This window comes from Nanorana parkeri, unplaced genomic scaffold (genome assembly GCF_000935625.1).
Source record: "Nanorana parkeri isolate BGI_ZX_2015 unplaced genomic scaffold, ASM93562v1 scaffold50, whole genome shotgun sequence".
Taxonomy (NCBI): domain Eukaryota; kingdom Metazoa; phylum Chordata; class Amphibia; order Anura; family Dicroglossidae; genus Nanorana; species Nanorana parkeri.
Window position 1 is genome coordinate 2,446,840 of NW_017306318.1, and position 16,933 is coordinate 2,463,772.

At 44.3% G+C, this 16,933-nt stretch overlaps 1 protein-coding gene across 2 annotated transcripts in view; it reads left to right on the forward strand.

The window, feature by feature from the left end:
- MAP3K3 (mitogen-activated protein kinase kinase kinase 3) overlaps positions 1-8,774 on the forward strand; it is a 20,301-nt gene extending 11,527 nt beyond the window's left edge. The window contains exons 6-16 of one of the 2 annotated variants that reach the window (XM_018574358.1): positions 1,291-1,402; positions 1,669-1,802; positions 2,119-2,192; positions 2,286-2,353; positions 2,441-2,536; positions 4,247-4,438; positions 5,481-5,629; positions 6,187-6,318; positions 6,400-6,529; positions 7,120-7,297; positions 8,206-8,774. In XM_018574358.1, the coding sequence (XP_018429860.1) occupies positions 1,291-1,402; positions 1,669-1,802; positions 2,119-2,192; positions 2,286-2,353; positions 2,441-2,536; positions 4,247-4,438; positions 5,481-5,629; positions 6,187-6,318; positions 6,400-6,529; positions 7,120-7,297; positions 8,206-8,434 (1,494 nt within the window). In that variant the 3' untranslated portion in view covers positions 8,435-8,774. The remainder of the gene's footprint in view (positions 1-1,290; positions 1,403-1,668; positions 1,803-2,118; positions 2,193-2,285; positions 2,354-2,440; positions 2,537-4,246; positions 4,439-5,480; positions 5,630-6,186; positions 6,319-6,399; positions 6,530-7,119; positions 7,298-8,205) is intronic. The other variant, XM_018574365.1, reaches the window with a different exon arrangement.
- Positions 8,775-16,933: the final 8,159 nt, after the last annotated feature.

A 16,933-nucleotide genomic window follows, 5' to 3' on the forward strand; every position in this document is an offset into this window, starting at 1 on the left:
AAAAACCCTGTAAAGGCATTTTTTTTTTTTTTTTTTTTTTTTACTAAAGGACCATTTTAAAAATGACTGTCTCTTGCATCATCAAAGGGTTGGTAAATGCCTTCATTTGAGCTTTAAATTACAGTAACACAAAACCACATTGGCCGAGAACTGAGTGTTCACATACCACTGATCACCCGGCTCACAGTCTTCTACCGGCAGAGAGCAGTGACTGTCCAGTCACCACTTCCCGCAGGGATTCCCCTTCCCCGGTCCTCCAGCACTCATAGCACTCATTGGAGGGACAGACAGGGGAGAGGATGGGCACAGCTGCCTGTAAAGAGACGGAGCCAGCTGCCAATAAGGCAGCCGGATGGATGCCGACAATATAATCAGGATCTTTCCTGACTGCAGCTTGATTCTGCACTCTGCATATAGCTGAGTTTTAGTGAGCATAGAACGGGCAATAGCCTGCTATATGCTGACATTAGTAAATGTCCTCCTGTGACCCAAAAGGGAACTAATGCCAAAAAAGTTTGGCCATAGTTCTCTTTTAGTCATTAAATGTATTTTTTAATGCAAGCAGTATAACTAAATTTGATTTGCTTTCAGTCTCTTGCATTACCTGCGAAGATGAGGAAGGACAGGTGCTGTGTGTGATTAGTACGTAGCCCCTGTCCTTCTCTATGGGAATACGTGGCCATACGCCCACCCTACGCTCACCAAGTGCAGGTCTGTACGGGTGCGTGTGTGATCCATCCTGTCAGCATACGAGTACGCTCACCCGCGCTGACGTGCAGGGCTGGTGAGCCTAGGGCCGCCTAGTCCCATAGAAAAGGGCGGGCTGCGTACTAATCATACACAGCACCTGTCCTTCCCGGGAGCTGCCCGATACGGCTGTGCACGGAGATGTACATGCCGGCCGATTCCCATGTGAATAAGCCCTTAAAAAGTACAACTGTTATCTAAAAAAACAAATTGTTTGGCCAGTGGAGGAATATGTTCCCTTGCACTTTATATGCCCCTGGCTACTAAACCTTACCAATTGATCCCAGTGTTGAATCCTATTTTATTAATGGAGATAAATTGGGACTTTCACAGTGTCAGTGCAGAGATACAGTCCATGATCATTACCACAAAGCAAAAGTATCCTTGGCCAAAAGTACCCCTCTGCACAGGAAGAGAGATCTTCTTTTTAGCTTGGCGTTCTGGCACCTAGGACATCTTTTGTACCCAGTTATAAGGGTTACCATGAGAGCAATCAACAAATATTTAACACATCTCTTGTTTTTGTTTTTTTTAATTTACTAGACATTGCATTCTGGGCTACAGAAACAAGTGCGGATAAAGGCTTCACAGTCTTTGGGAGATGTTAACGCGGCTTACCACCCCCCGGAGTCCCGCAGCCGTCACCTGTCTGTCAGTAAGTCATGTGATCAGTTATGTCATGGTCCTCACATCACAATATTTAATTTGTTGTCACAAACCTAAGAAATCTGTTAAGATAACTGTTTGTCTTTTTATAATTTTCTGTCAGTGGAACTAGAAAATGGCTGGGTTGGAAAAAAATGAATCTGTGTATTGTTGTCCCAGAAGTCTGTGGTTCATGTTATATGCCTCGGATTCAGCATCAAATATGTCTGAACTATTTGTAAAATATAGTTTTATTAAACCCTTCTTTACTCTCAGGTTCCCAGAATGCCGGCCGCAGTTCGCCTCCTCCCGGCTATGTTCCAGAAAGGCAACAGAGGATAGCACGTCAGGGTTCCTATACTAGCATCAACAGCGAGGGAGAGTTCATCCCTGAGACCAGTGACCAATGTGTAAGTGTGGAAATTGCATGGTTAATTTCCTAGCCAAGTACCTGCGTAGTAAGCAGTCAATGGAAGTAGCTAGACCACATGACAGTTCTGGGGTAGTGGCATCACTCACCCTGAACTGAATAGCCGAATAAGGTTCAGTACCATTGGCACAGAACATTTGTATGTGGCCCTGCAGTTTTGGAATAACTCTTTGCATCTTGAGTCTTCTCACATGGCCATTTTGTGCTGCAACAGATGCCTTTTATACTGGCTTGCCCCTTCCCCAATGATGCTCCTCTCATTGTAATTTTCTTTTTGTGTTGTATCTCAAATTCAGATGTTGGATCCACTAAGTAGTACAGAGAATTCCATATCTGGGAGTTGTCAGTCTTTAGATCAATCTGAGGACAGGTAAATGGTTGGGTTCTGTGCTGTCCTGGTTATGTACAGATTCCTGCCCTGGATGTTGTATTGACTTGTGTTTTTTAATGTGTTTCCTCAAAGTCCCTCTTTCAGAAAATCTCGGATGTCTCGGGCACAGAGCTATCCAGACAACCGGCAAGATTTCTCAGGTACTAAAGTGAAGCTTTATGTTCAGTTATCATCTCATGCAGAGGTGAGGCTCTGCCAGACTATTGATTACTTTATTTCTTCCATAGCAGATCGAGAGAACCAATTCTTTGATAAAGCAGGGAAGGGAGGAACTTACCCCCGAAGATATCATGTATCTGTTCACCATAAAGATTACAATGATGGTGAGTGCTCTGGGTTCTACAGTAAGATTGCCATAGCCAAATCCCCGACTCTCTTGAGGCTGGTTTGCTTATTTTACTATCTCGCTGGAGCTAGATTGCTTTGTTTTTTTTTAACAGGAGTTCAACATTTTATTCTGCTGTGACCAGAAACAAATTCCTTAGCATCTGGCGAACACTTACAAAGCTTAAAAGTTGCCTCTCAGTAAGGGAGCTGCCATTGATTACTTGTTTTTTTGAAGGTGATATCACCCTGGTTTCACAACGTGGTAAGTGACTGACCCCCAACAAGCAGTCAAGCTGTAAAGTATCGGGCCCCCTGAAATGTACATGCTTTTTTGAGGATCAGGGACTCGCCAAGTAGTGAGGCAAGTCATTGATGGCAGCTCCCATACTGACAGGTAATCTTTAAGCTTCTCGACAGTGGCACGTTTTTAAGGTCTTGACAGGCTCCCTTCTAAAGAAGAATTGTCACTAGAAGGTGAACATCATTCTAGAATCCCCCAGGGGACCTATTTCACGTAGCACTGGGTCCTGTGATGACATTAAGCTCCGTGTAGTGATTTGGAAATAAAAATCATTTATTTTTCTGTTTGTGCTGTAGCTCCACCTGAGGCTGAAGCCCAATTTATGGATGTTCTTATGGGAGAGCTACACCCAGCACTGATCACCCGCCCCGTCTATAAGCTGTTACAGAGATGCGGGCTTATAGTAATTATACATGGTACCGGCTGATATATCACAACCCTGACGGCACTGACTGTTCATTTACAAATGTAATAAAGCAGTCAGCGCTGTTGGGGCTGTGATTTATGTTTACTGGCAGCTGGGAGCTTTGTCACACAGCCCCGCTGCACTGATTGTACTGTCATATGAGTAGTCGGGGCTGTGTGACAGAACCCGTAACTGCTAGAAAACATGCACTGCACCGGCATATAGGCCACACAGACCTGCAGCGCTGACTGATCTAGTGCCTTGTGTATGAATGGAGCTGACCTTCCCCATGCTGTGGTAAAGGACAGTGCTGGTCTCAGGAGGGCCCCTGCTGCCAGAGGCCAGCACTGTCACTCACACTATTCGTCTCCTTGCTAGCAGGATGGTCCAAAAACTGTTGGGCAGAGGTGGCAAACTGTCCAACCACAGGATGGATCAGTAAGGGATCATGTGACCTTCCCCACTTGTTCTCACGATGTAGTGCTGGGCGCCATGAAGGCCAATCACCAGGCCTGAGGATGGCCTCCCAAGGACAGGTGGAAGGTCCTTATCTGTTGCTGAGCATACACAAGCCTTTCTACTCCAGGTTCCAGTAGAGAAATGAAGCTGCAAGGGGGCATATATGAATAGCAGAGGGAGTGGGCTATAAAAGGGAGCTTGTTACTTTTCCCTGCATGGACATGGAGTTATGGGTTCACATTCAAATCCTTTGCAGCCACATCAGGCCCTAGACAGAAACAAAATGACGAATACCACTTAGCTGCTAGAGTAAGGGTTAATACCGCATTCTTTCAGGTGTATCCAGCTTGCCTTTTAAGTAAGTTTGAGATTATGCCTTCTTCAGAGGTGACCTATGACTTCCTTTTGTGAGCTGCATCCACCTTCTTGTTTCCATTGACTTTTATAGGGAGTTCTGCAACACACTCCCATGTACGCGCGGTCCCTTAATGAGTTTCAGTTTGTCATTCTTTTGTTTGTGTTCTCTTCTAATTCCTACAGGCCGCAGAACATTCCCACGAATTAGGCGACCTCAAGGCAATCTTTTTACCCTTGTGCCATCCAGTCGCTCGTTAAGCACCAACGGGGAAAACCTGGGTTTAACCGTACAGTACCTAGAAACCCGAAACCGACTGCGCAGTGCGGACAGTGAAAATACGCTTGGTGTACCAGAGAGGAACATTGCCACAAAATGTAAGGCACAGTGCTCTGAAATGTTGTGTCCCACCCACCTGTATTTACCACATGACAGCTTTCCTTTAGGGTAGGGTTTCCCAGAACCCTAGGGCTCCTTCTGAGGTTGTGTGGGGTTCCTTGGGCAATGGTGGATTTATCTCCCACCTACACTGACCAACAATGCAAGGAAGATGTTTTCCACTAACCATCAATGTAAGGAGTCATTAATGCTGATAGTAAAAATTGTGAGACCTCCAATATCAATGGTCTGCCTCTCCTTATTGTTTATCATAGAATATTAGGGAAAATAATTTTGTAGGGGTTAGTAGGAACATTATCTGCCCCTGGTGTTTAAATATACTAGGTACACCACATTACTTATTAGGTACTGTATTCGCCGGCGTATAAGACAGGTTTTGAAACCTTAAAACATCGCCCGAAAATCGGGGGTCGTCTTATACGCCGGGTACATACGGAAGGATACGGTATACTGTATGTAGCTTCGGCTACATACGGTATACTGCGCTGAGCCAATCATGGCATGCTTTGTATTAATGAATACAAAGCCTGTATTCATTTAATACAAAGCCTGACGTGATTGACTAAGCGGAAGACTGAAGATACAGCGGGGATCGTGGACAAGGTAAGAGACTGTAATCCCGAGTGTGGCTCGGGGTTACCGCTTATGGTACTGAAAATTAACCCCGAGCCACACTCAGGAATACCGCCATGGAGGTTAGTGGGTGCATTTAAACATTATTTTGGGCTATACTCGTCTTATACGACAAGTACATTACATTCTTTTGTTTAAAACCCTTTTCTACTTATTAGTCATGTTGATATATCATGAGCTGTAGGTAAAAGGGGTTCCCCAAGACCTGAAAGTAATTCCAAGAGTTCCACAGGGCTAAAAGGGAGGGAAGAGTTCTTTTTGAATAATGAATCATTTGGAAGCCAGAGAGTATGAGCATATTGTAAATGTCACCGTGTTCCTTATAACTTTGTCAACTCTACGTCCATATATGATCTTTTCTAATGGCATTTTATTTCTTATCTCCAGCTCCGAGTGCCCCAATAAACTGGCGTCGGGGTAAACTGCTGGGACAGGGAGCATTTGGTCGTGTGTACCTGTGTTATGACGTTGACATAGGAAGGGAACTGGCAGCTAAACAGGTTCAGTTTGATCCGGACAGCCCTGAAACCAGCAAGGTCATTACAGTGCTTTCTTACCTTCTCTTTGCTAAATGTGTCTTCTGGTAAAGGGGATTCTTCATGCAGAGTTGTTTGATTTTCACACACAAAGGATGCAGCCAATATATATAATTTATTGCTCTTATGTCACACTCTCATGCCTATGCAGAACTGGCACTTTGGAAGATGATGTAAATAAGCCATATTGAGAATGTGGAATGACCTGCACCCAATATTATTATTCTTGTGTTGCAAATTGACATAAAATTGACCATTTTACTGGGGAGGGGGGGGGGGCCCCAGTGACGGTTCAGTCCGTCACAATGCTGCCCTAGGCGGTGTGTCCATAACAGCCTGTGTTCAAAGGAAATGGGTTAAATGATGCTTGCTGTCATTTAACGCAGAAGGGGAGCGCTATCTTCTGGCAAAAAACAATTACTGCAGGCAATTACTCCAGGTGAAGGGGAGTATTCAGCAAATGCTGCTTTATTTCCTCTTTTTAATGGGCTATTCTTTTTTGTTTTAGCTGTACTTTAACGTCTGTGTGTAATTTCTGTTCTCTGCACTCTTCACAGGAGGTTAGTGCTCTGGAGTGTGAGATTCAGCTGCTGAAGAATCTCCATCATGACAGGATAGTGCAGTATTACGGCTGTTTACGGGACAAAGGGGAGAAGACCCTGACTATTTTCATGGAGTATATGCCTGGGGTGAGCTTCTAAAGTACAAGGAGCTTTATATTCAAGTTTGCGCTGTTTCCTTTCACTTACAGGATATATTCCATCCCTTAGGGGTCAGTAAAAGATCAGCTGAAAGCCTACGGGGCCTTGACGGAGAATGTTACTCGTAGATATACCCGGCAGATCCTCGAGGGTATGTCTTACCTGCACAGCAATATGATTGTACACAGAGACATCAAAGGTATTTTATTGTTTCTTTTTTTATATCAGCACTTCTAACAGTTAAATTCTAACAAATATTGCTTTAGAATGTGTCTGCTGTTTGTATCTTACTGGACTCCTGAAGCTGAAACGTAATGACCTAACTGATGAAGTGTCTGGCCATGCCACAGGCGAATAACAACATGTCACCATAACATTGTAGCTATGTATCTATACATTTAATGTCACATGCTCTGTAGGTCAAAAAATGAGTCCCATCTCCTGCCCCTCCTCATTGCTATGATTAAAGCCAGTGGTTGGTGAAATGCGTCAGTGGAGCAGATTCAAGTGAGCCTGCAAGTGGACGGTTTAACACTCTATTCCAAACCGTGCACCAGAACCAGATCTGTGTAATATGTGCAGCAGCATAGTTCTCTTCTGTGTCTTTGTGACTGTCTAGCGTGCTGTGTCTTTGTGACTGTCTAGCGTGCTGTGTCTTTGTGACCCGTCTAGCGTGCTGTGTCTTTGTGACCCGTCTAGCGTGCTGTGTCTTTGTGACTGTCTAGTGTGCTTGTTGTCTTAAGCCTTGCCTGTTCTGTGTGTAACTTTTTTTTTTTTTTTTGTTCACAGGGGCCAACATCCTCCGAGACTCTGCAGGGAACGTCAAGCTGGGTGATTTTGGTGCAAGCAAACGCCTCCAGACTATCTGCATGTCAGGAACGGGAATCCGCTCAGTAACCGGGACGCCATACTGGATGAGCCCGGAAGTGATCAGCGGGGAGGGTTATGGGAGAAAAGCAGATGTCTGGTAAGTAGACGGTAGCTGGACCCGGCTACATGTTGATTCAACATAGAAGCCAGCTTGTCCTAACTGGCCGCTTTCTTTCGTCTGACTGGCTGGTTTAGCCTGAACAGCACAATGGCGGCTTGTATTCTGAAACAAGGGGAAGTAAGTTTCAGGTCTATGTTTCGTTTTTTCTTTTTAACCCTGAATGATGGGAGGGGGTCCTAAACTAGTGATCACTTGTCTTTGGCTATCACATTGATCACCTGGTCTGGAACCAGTAAGGCCGAGAGCTGTTGGTGACCAGCACAAAAACATGCTTCTAATATGCAGCGCCATGGAAGAAAGACCACTTGTGTGATGTTGCATGTCTGATTTGCTTGAATGTGCAGTAAGGGTACATGGGTATGAATTTCCCATTTAGGGAAATTTATTTTCACTTCCTGTACTGAAGACACAAAGAGGAATTTAGAGGAAAGCTCCCCAAATTGAAGGGAAATCCCATTTCAGACAGGTGTCCCCCATTGGAAGACTTCTCTTCGCTTTCTGTTCTGGTGACAACTGTAAAGTTGTGGATTTTCCATTATTTTCTGTCCCTAGCGACCATGGTCACCTTGACAAATGGAGGGGGTAAATCTCTCTTCAGTGGGGACACAGGCTGCAATTTAACAAACTTGACAGGGATTTTAACCCTTTCTTTTTCTATCCAAAGGCAAAAAAGTTATTTATTAAAATGTTATTTGTTCTGCACGTGTAATGAATTGTGGAGACCCAGTAACATTGTCAGAACTGTTAGAAATGATAAAGGAGTATCTGTCATTTGATGGTCATCAGATAAAGTCAAGTTTATATTGTGGGCCCTTTAAATCTGGTCCACCCCGCCACTGGAATGAGTGATATGACTCCTGTTCCTGTGTCTTCCTATTGTACAGGAGCTTGGGCTGCACCGTGGTGGAAATGCTGACCGAAAAACCTCCCTGGGCCGAGTACGAAGCCATGGCTGCCATTTTTAAAATCGCCACGCAGCCAACCAACCCTCATCTCCCCCCAAACACATCGGAGCATTGCCGGGACTTTGTAAAGAGGATACTGGTGGAAGCACGGCAGCGGCCGTCTGCCGAGGAACTGCTCCGTCACCCCTTTGCCCAACTTACTTATTGATCCCCTCCAAGTATACCGCTTTCCCTTCATCAGCCTGGAGACTCTCGAGAAAGATGGACCTTTTTGATGAGGGAAAGCAGTGCAATCAGGAATGAAGACAATCATTGCTCCACCCCTAAGCTGTGTGAAGAGCGGGTTCCAGATCCAGCGGCTGGGTGGATCCACGTCAGTGTTAGAGCTACAGAACAATGTATTCATTGTGACGGTTAGGTGACTTTTGTGGTTATCGTTGGAGATATGAACAGGAGGACGCAGGATGACTTTGAGATGAGTCCGAACTGTGCCAAATTCTCTTCCGTGACAGGTGCCTTAATACCTCTTCAGCCAGGGAGCACATAGACTGGGATAGGCCTTCTATTAAGAAGGGCTTTCCAACCAAGTGTGTGAAATTGTACATTGTAAAGGTTTGTTCTACCCCCATGGCTCGACTTCTTTACCAGATCAGAGATGTCCTCACATCTACCGGGTATGCAGGGGGGTTTCAGAACCAGTGAAAGCCATAGGAGTATTGTATTAGACCCGTTTACTAACGTAGTCCATTAGTCAATGTGGCATCGTTATCAAAGGCAGCTTTCCACTCCATTATATGGTGGTTGTACCAAGTGTGTCATGATGGTTCGGTCTTCGTTAAGACAGTACTTCAGTACCAGTACCCGCTAAGTAACATCAGGATTAAGTTATGAGGCAGAGTTTGGACTGAATCCTGTTCTGTGCAATCAAAACTTTGCAGACCTGGGTCAGAAAATGCAACTTTCTAAGCCTTTAAAAGGTGCCATAGTAGCCAAGGTGCTTTATATTTAGTAGTCTATGCATTTCCATAAGGAGGATATGGCCTCAGGGCTTTGTCTGTGGATCTAGGGAGCTAATTCACTCATAGCGGCACATTTATAAAGTCACGGTATGGTTTTATTTCAGCCATGCTGCTGCTATACACAGAAAATTATAGAGCTGCAGCTAACGATTATTTTCAAAATCGATTAGTTATCCGATTAATCGAACTTAATAATCGGCTAACAAATACATTTTAAAAAATGGCTCCAGTGATGGGACTTCTAGTTTGTATTGAGATTGCAGCAAGCTTGGAGCGGTGGAAGTAAAAAAGAATAAAAAAGTGTGGTGTACAATATAGTGAAATGAAAAGTGTAAAATTATGCAGAATGGCACCGGCTATAGAGGACTACAAAACCCAGCAATAGTACATTATACAGCACAATGCAGAATACCACCAGCTATAAAGGAATACAACAAATCTAAGCAATAGTACATTATACATTGCAATGCAGAATACCACCAGCTATAATGTACTATTGCTTGGATTTGTTGTAGTCCTCTATAGCTGGTGGTATTCTGCATTGCGCTGTATAATGTACTATTGCTGGGTTTTGTAGTCCTCTATAGCTGGTGGTATTCGGCATTGCACCACTGTATAATGTACAATTGCTGGGATTTGTTGTACTCTATAGCTGGTGGTAGTCTGCATTGCTGGTGGTATTCCTTGATTTGTTGTCCTCTATACAGCGCAATGCAGAATACCACCATCTATATAGGAGTACAACAAATCCCAGCAAAGGGGGTTCTTACCAGTTTGCGCAGTTAGGGTCTGGAACTCGCTGCCTCAAGCAGTGATTTTGGCAAATAGTCTGGAATCATTCAAGAAGCTTTTGGACGATTTCCTGAGAGACCGAAATGTACAAGGGTACAGGTACTCTTAAGAATGAGAACACTCAGACACACACACACACACACACACACCTCTACCTTATGTCTTTATTCAACCTCAAATACTATGTAACTATTATACATACAGTGTACAATGTATTGCTGGGATTTGTAGTCCTCTATACAGCGCAATGCAGAATATCACCAGCTATAGAGGAGTACAACAAATCCCAGCAATACATTATAGAGCACCATGTGTGGGAAAGTGCAGGCTTACCTGAGCAGTCTTCCAGCAACTTGCTTCTGAGATCAGGCCTGTCATCCGCCCACACCTGCTCCTCCTTACTACATCTCCCCGCGTCCCTGTGCCAATCGTGGATTTGGGCAGGCGGTGAGTGTGAGGCACGGAGGAGGTGCGGAGCGTGGATGCGGGCGGGTCTGGCAACGGCGAGCGTGAGGTGGGGAGGAGGTGTGGCGCGCAGCGTGTGTGGAGCCGTGAACAGGGGGAGGAGGAGGAGGAGTCACATGACCGGGCTTTCCTGTTATCATGGTGTGCTCTTTGCAGTATTATGCAAAGACACTCCACGCTGTGCTCTGCATTTTAGAAATGACATGTAAATGCTGGAGCAGTGTGCAGTATATACTGCAATGTCTTGCTGAGATGAGATTAGGGGTATCCGCTCACTGTTTAATTTCTAAAGAGCACTCGTTCTACATGCACAGGTCACATTGGAAAGTGCCTGAAGGAGAAGCTGATGTTGGCATCCAGTCATTTTGGTTCTGCAATCTATACTCAAAAAAGAACATGATTGGTTGCATAATGCCCAGCATGCCCACGCAGTGCACCATACTGTAGGATAGTGAGTTACTGTATACTGCAACAGAGTTGCATTCCTTTAGTGCCTTGGGGTGCCATTGAACATTAATGCATGGGCTTTAACTTGGCTATAACTATGACAAATTTGCCCACCATTATTTAGAAGGTATTTTGGATACACTGTGCTCTTCTTTTATATTTATATATGCGGACATTATCATAGCCTTTGTTACTGCAACAGTTGCAGTATTAAACAGAAGCACATTTGCGATCTTCATGCTGCAGGGCCATGTGTAGGCTGTAGACTTAATTTGCATATGAAGCCTCCATCCTGCATGTGATCGCATGATCAAGAACCACTTTGAATGGGACTGGCCGGATCTTATAGTTTCAGCTGCTACCTGTCGATGGGAGGATGTAGACTCGCATAGCCTCAGCACAGAGCATCGGGCAGAGGAATGTTAGTTTACAGTGTGAGGGCAGGAAGGGGATTATTGTGTATCCCTGCCGGTGTGAGCTCTGTTCAGCTCCTAGCTTAAAGGCAGCTTGCTAGTCCTTCTGCAGCCAATCAGAATGGAGCTTTGCTTTGTACAGTGCAGGTTGGCTCTCCCTGTTCCCGCTCAGCTTGAAGCAAGTGTTAACATTGTTCAGTGATTTCCTGTCTCGCTTACACAAGCAGCTTTAGCCAAGAACATCCTGTTTCACAATCAGAAGAGCTCGGCATACGCTGTGAACAGAGAAGTACGGCTCGGCCGTTTGCTGTGTTCCATAGACGCTGAATCCATCGTAAGCGGTCATCCCAACAGCACAAAGAGGACCTGTCACTTTATTGTAAACCTAACAGTATTAAAGAAAATCCTCACATTTAATTTAGCATGCAGTAAGGTGATGGACCTGGTGACTGAACACACAAACGAGTCCTGAGTGAGGTCACTCAGAGAGGTAAAGTAAGTCAGCCATGTTGGGTGGAACAAGTATGACTGCCAATACGTGACTCCCTGGCAGAGAATGGGTTATAAGCTGGTGCAACTGTTATATGTATTCATTTATGTTCCTTCATGTGGGGGGGGGGAACCTGTGCCAAAGGGAATATCCTATTTACTGTATAAATCTCTATAAATATATATATATACTGACTTGGGGCTTGCAGTGCAGAGCCCTCACATTGTATTCAGTTTTTATTTGTTTTTATTTACAATAAAATGGTCATTTATATTAAAATAATTCCGTGTTGTGCAGGGGCATAATTGGAGGACAGTTGTCACCCCAAAACAGGTAAGGCTTGAAAGGACCTACATGAATATTGAAGTATACTTTAATGTTAATATTTGATTGCACTGATTGGGTTTACAGCTTCCTTAATCCTCATGCTTTTTTTCCGCTTGACCGTCAAGGACATCTTCCTTTTTAATCCTCCTTTTTTTTGTGCTTGGCCTCCAAGGGATGTCTTTTCGGACCAGCTCGTGATAGGATGTTGCTGGTGGCAAGAGCACCCGCCTTCCTCAGCAGAAGAAACCTAAGTCTTCTCACTCTCTGACCTTAAATGTCCCTTTTGTACTCTTCTTCCACATCAGAACTCCCTCCAAGCTTGGCTTCCCAGTCCACCTGTAAGGTCTTGCACTGAAAGTCTGTCAAATCCTTACACAAGCCTTCTTTTGCATAAAGGTGGGGTGTTATGCGGACACATGGACCTCTTTTAGTTGTCTGGGTGCAGGAGGTGGTATCCCAGGGTTAGAACCAAGAAACAACCTTCATTTGTCACCACACAGATTACAGATTGAGCCCTCTCAGGTGTTCTGAATCAAGGTGTCCTTTCAGTTCCTGCAGCAGAATGTTTTCAAGGATTTTACTCCAACTTATTCACCTTCCTCAAACCCAAAGCGGTATTGGCCTCGTTTTCAATCTAGAAACTCTGAATGTCTAAAAATGTAACTTGGACTTAACCAAATCTGTCATTGGCTTCCTTTACCAGGGATAGTTTCTGTCTTGGGTGGACATCAGGGATACTTCCCTCATGCCTCCATCTTTGTTGTGAGGTCACGTCCTTCCACCTGTTGTCTGAACCTCTGGTATTCACCAAGTACTGACCCAGTATTAGCCCTGCTGTACTATTGTGGCTGGCATCCCCATTGTGGGATACTTGGATGACATCCTGCTGAGAGGCCTATGTCTGATAGTAGCGTCTTTGGAGGCACTTCCAGTTTCACTTCAAAACTTTGCAAGGCAAATTGGCAGGCAAATTTCCATAGCCAGCATGCCTGGGCCCCAGGTTAGTGGTCTACACCCGGAAAGGAGCCCCTTTTTGTCTTCACACTCACCTTGGCAACAATCATTACAGACCTTATGCCTAACTCTGCTAGTAGATGGTGTTTTTACATGCTATAGATTTATTTCCCAGTATACTCTCCAATATTCCAGCTTCTAGTAATCCTCCATGATGGCGCCCACATTTCATACAAAATGAACCATTTTCTTTTATACTGGAGTAGGGAGCTTGGGTCTTAAACTCCAACGCCTCCAACGCCCGCCAACTTCACCATACTCTGTTTTATGCAAGTATTTAGGACCTTCAAAGCAGGAAGGGGCAGAGACGAGACCAGTCCGCCCACACAAGGAGAGAGCAGCAGTGACTGGTCTTTATTACAGGAAGGCTCCAGGTGTCACACTGGATTACTGGACAGATCTGGCAGAAATCCACAAAGCTCTCCAGGATTCAAGTAAGAATACACCTGACCCCTTTTTATTGAGGCAATGTTTGCTGATAATGGAGTTCAGCTTCAACAGTAATAAGGAAGCAGTGTTCAAGCTTTTCTGCTGCAATAACTATGTAGTAAACCCGCAGCACGTTGCATCACATTCGCTTTCTCAATTAATAGCACTTCTGTTCTGCATTCTGATTTGCTTTCTCAATTAAGAATGCAGAACAGAAGTGCTATTATTTTGCACGCACATTAAAGTGTATTGCCCAAACATTTGTAGGAAGGCATTGAAACCCACATTAGACAATTTACTGTTTGCGTCCTGCTGGGAAGATTTCCTGTCTCAGATATACAGCAGGAAGTGAGAGGAAATCACCCCAATGTCAGAGGAATTGCCCTCTTAGTTGTCACCAGAACAGGTGTCCCCATGGGAAGATTTCCCCTTTTACCTCCCGCTCTCATGACAAGGCTCCAAAGGAGTGAAGTTTCTCTCACTTGCAGTCCTAATGACCTGGTCACCAGGACAAATGGGGTGAATCTCCGCCGGCAGAGAGTTTTTTGGGGTTGGGTAAGTAAGATGTAAACTAAGAAGAAGTGTAGTTATCTGTATGACAGTTTTATTTCCACTATGTAAAGTATTCCGGGATTTTGTTCAGTCACCCCCTTGTGTGGCATACTGTTTTGACACATTAGAGAGTCATTTCTAGTGTGCAGGGTATTGCGGGGAAGCTAATATAAAGATAGTATAAGAACCTGAAGTCTAACCTTCAGATGTAGTTTGTTACAGAACAGTGCCAGTCCAAAGGGCCAAATGACTAAACCAGATTATTTCTGGAGTCCCAGGCAAGAACAAAGGGCAGTATGCAGCGTACTCCAAGGCACATAGACACCTGCGGATGGGGCAGCAGGACAAGGAAATGGCCACATGTTGATGGACCTTAATGTAAAAATACTTTGAAGAATGATGCTTAATTCGGAGTGTCCTACATGGTATAACCCTGCTGCAGATAACAAGCCATCACTTCTCTTCTTCTGCAGTTGCTCATATCACCACTAGATGGCAACTGGTTAAATCAGCTGCTTCCATTTATCAATGGGCAATCTAGGAGGACATTGTACATGGCCATCTGGTTTCCCAGCATGCTTTGTGGTCCGATTGTATCGTTCATTATTATAAATGCAGCGTGGCAAGAATTATTTTTGTGTGTACAGAGGCAGAGTGAAAAACCGCTTGACAAGGGTTAACGTGACTGGGCTTACTAAAGTCGTTTTTGAAATGCCATTAACATGTAAAAAATCGCATATTATATTTTAATTATAAAGCTAGCTACAGATCTAACTTAGTGATCCTGCCAGGGAGCTCTGGGAAAAACAAATACACTTGCAGTGGGGCCCCATCCCCAAGAGATAAATGCTCATTTATGCCTAGGGTACCAGGAACAAGGACTTGTACTTGCCTCACTCCCCTGGCACTCAACGCCTCTCCCTGACATGATGACATCAGAGTCTGTGTGAGCACTGAGAAGGGGCTGCATTGTCACTTCTGCCCCCAGGGCATTACTTACTACTGACCTCTCTGCATTACACACCCCTCATGGAAGGAGCCGAGTAAGATTGCTTTTCTTAGGGCTTCTCAGCCACGCTCAAAGCTGGGTGACCAGTCCTGACAGGATTTTTGACAGCCCGTGTAATAAAACTAATGGGCAGCCATGACAGGTGTCGCAGTCCTCCATAGAATGATTAGGTGATGGTTTCTATATTTAATGCCAAATATGTTTGCGGTGTAATTGCTGTTTGTCAATGGATTCAATGCAGGAACTGTTGGGTTGCTCCACAGCAGACTGGACTAAAAGTTGTAGATCGCTTTTCTGGCCTTACAGGAATTGATGTATATTTGAATTTTATTAGTGATGTAAATATCAAAGTTAAAAATGCCTCTTGTAGAACCATGCCCATTTTAAATGAATGCCCCACCCCTAATGTAAATTTTTTTTTTTTCTCCAGGGACACCTTTTTTCGCTGTGTACCCAGCAAGCCAGTGTAGAATGTAATTTTAATGTTAGCAATTTAGTCACGTGACCAATAACTTTGGTCATCTTTCAGATCACGTGATGTAAAAGATCTTAACTAAGAGATAAAGGAAACTAAGTTGCTTTGATCATGTGACTGGAACCGATCATGTCATGTGACTGGTCACATGACATGATTACACAGGAGGTCGTGATCAGAAAGAGCCAAAAATAATTTAAATAAGTGATCATGTTAACAATATGAGTTAACTAGATACATTGGCTAAAGAAATGAGTCTGTTCAATCATAAGTGGATTAACATTCTGATCACATGATGGATTCTACAATCTCTACTGTGTTTTTAGGAATACTTCCTCTTTCTAATGGACTGTTTCCAATGGACTGTTTCCAGTCACATACCATACACATGGACTGGTCACATGATTGAAAAGATAACAGGAAAATATGTTTTACATGTGAGAGAGTCCTCCTTGTTGGTGGCCCACAGCACCAGAGCAGGCCACATTTGGAATGCTCCTACCACTTGGGGGCCATTGCTGGTGTGCTCTGTGGTTTTCTAGTAATGGGTGTAAAAAGCATTCAGACAAACAAAGAATAAGAGTCCTCTGTTCCTAGAGAGAATTTTATTTTACAATCAAGGCTCACAGAAGAATCTTCTGTTTTTAAAAAACAGTCTGTAAACAAAACCCTAAAGCAGTGCAGGGTATGGATACCCCTTTCATCAGCACAGAGGGCCTACCATCCCACAGTGCAGCAAAGGAGGTCAGGAATGTTGCGGTCTCCCTTAGCCAATAAAAAGGGAGGAGGAGAAAGTGGTAAGGGTCCTTTCCCTTATTGTGGGGGAATATATGCAGGAGGGAGGTGAGTGACGGGGTATGCCAATTTTGAGAGAAGATGGTTAGGCCTGTTTTGGTCAGGTGATATCTGAATGCACAGACGAGATGAGTATGTCCCCTGAGGTCATTGTGCAGAAAGTGGGAGAAGACGGCTGTCTGGTTCAGTTTGCATTATCCCTGTAAGAACAAAATGGCCATCGTCCCGCTTCCTGCCATTACTGCACCTTTTGGTCTATTCTGCGGAATAAAAAAAATCAAAGAAATTGCAATAAGTGCGTAACTTCGATCACTGCTGCCCCTGCCATTCCATGGATCTCATATTAAAGAAAGGCAGCAAAAGTGGCCAGCGATTGTTTTATTGTGCCCAAACAATAGCTCAACATGGCGGCTGCTGCTAATGTCACTACTGCTAACAAGGCTGCCCTTTCACCCACCTCCCCCCCTGCTCACCACAGCT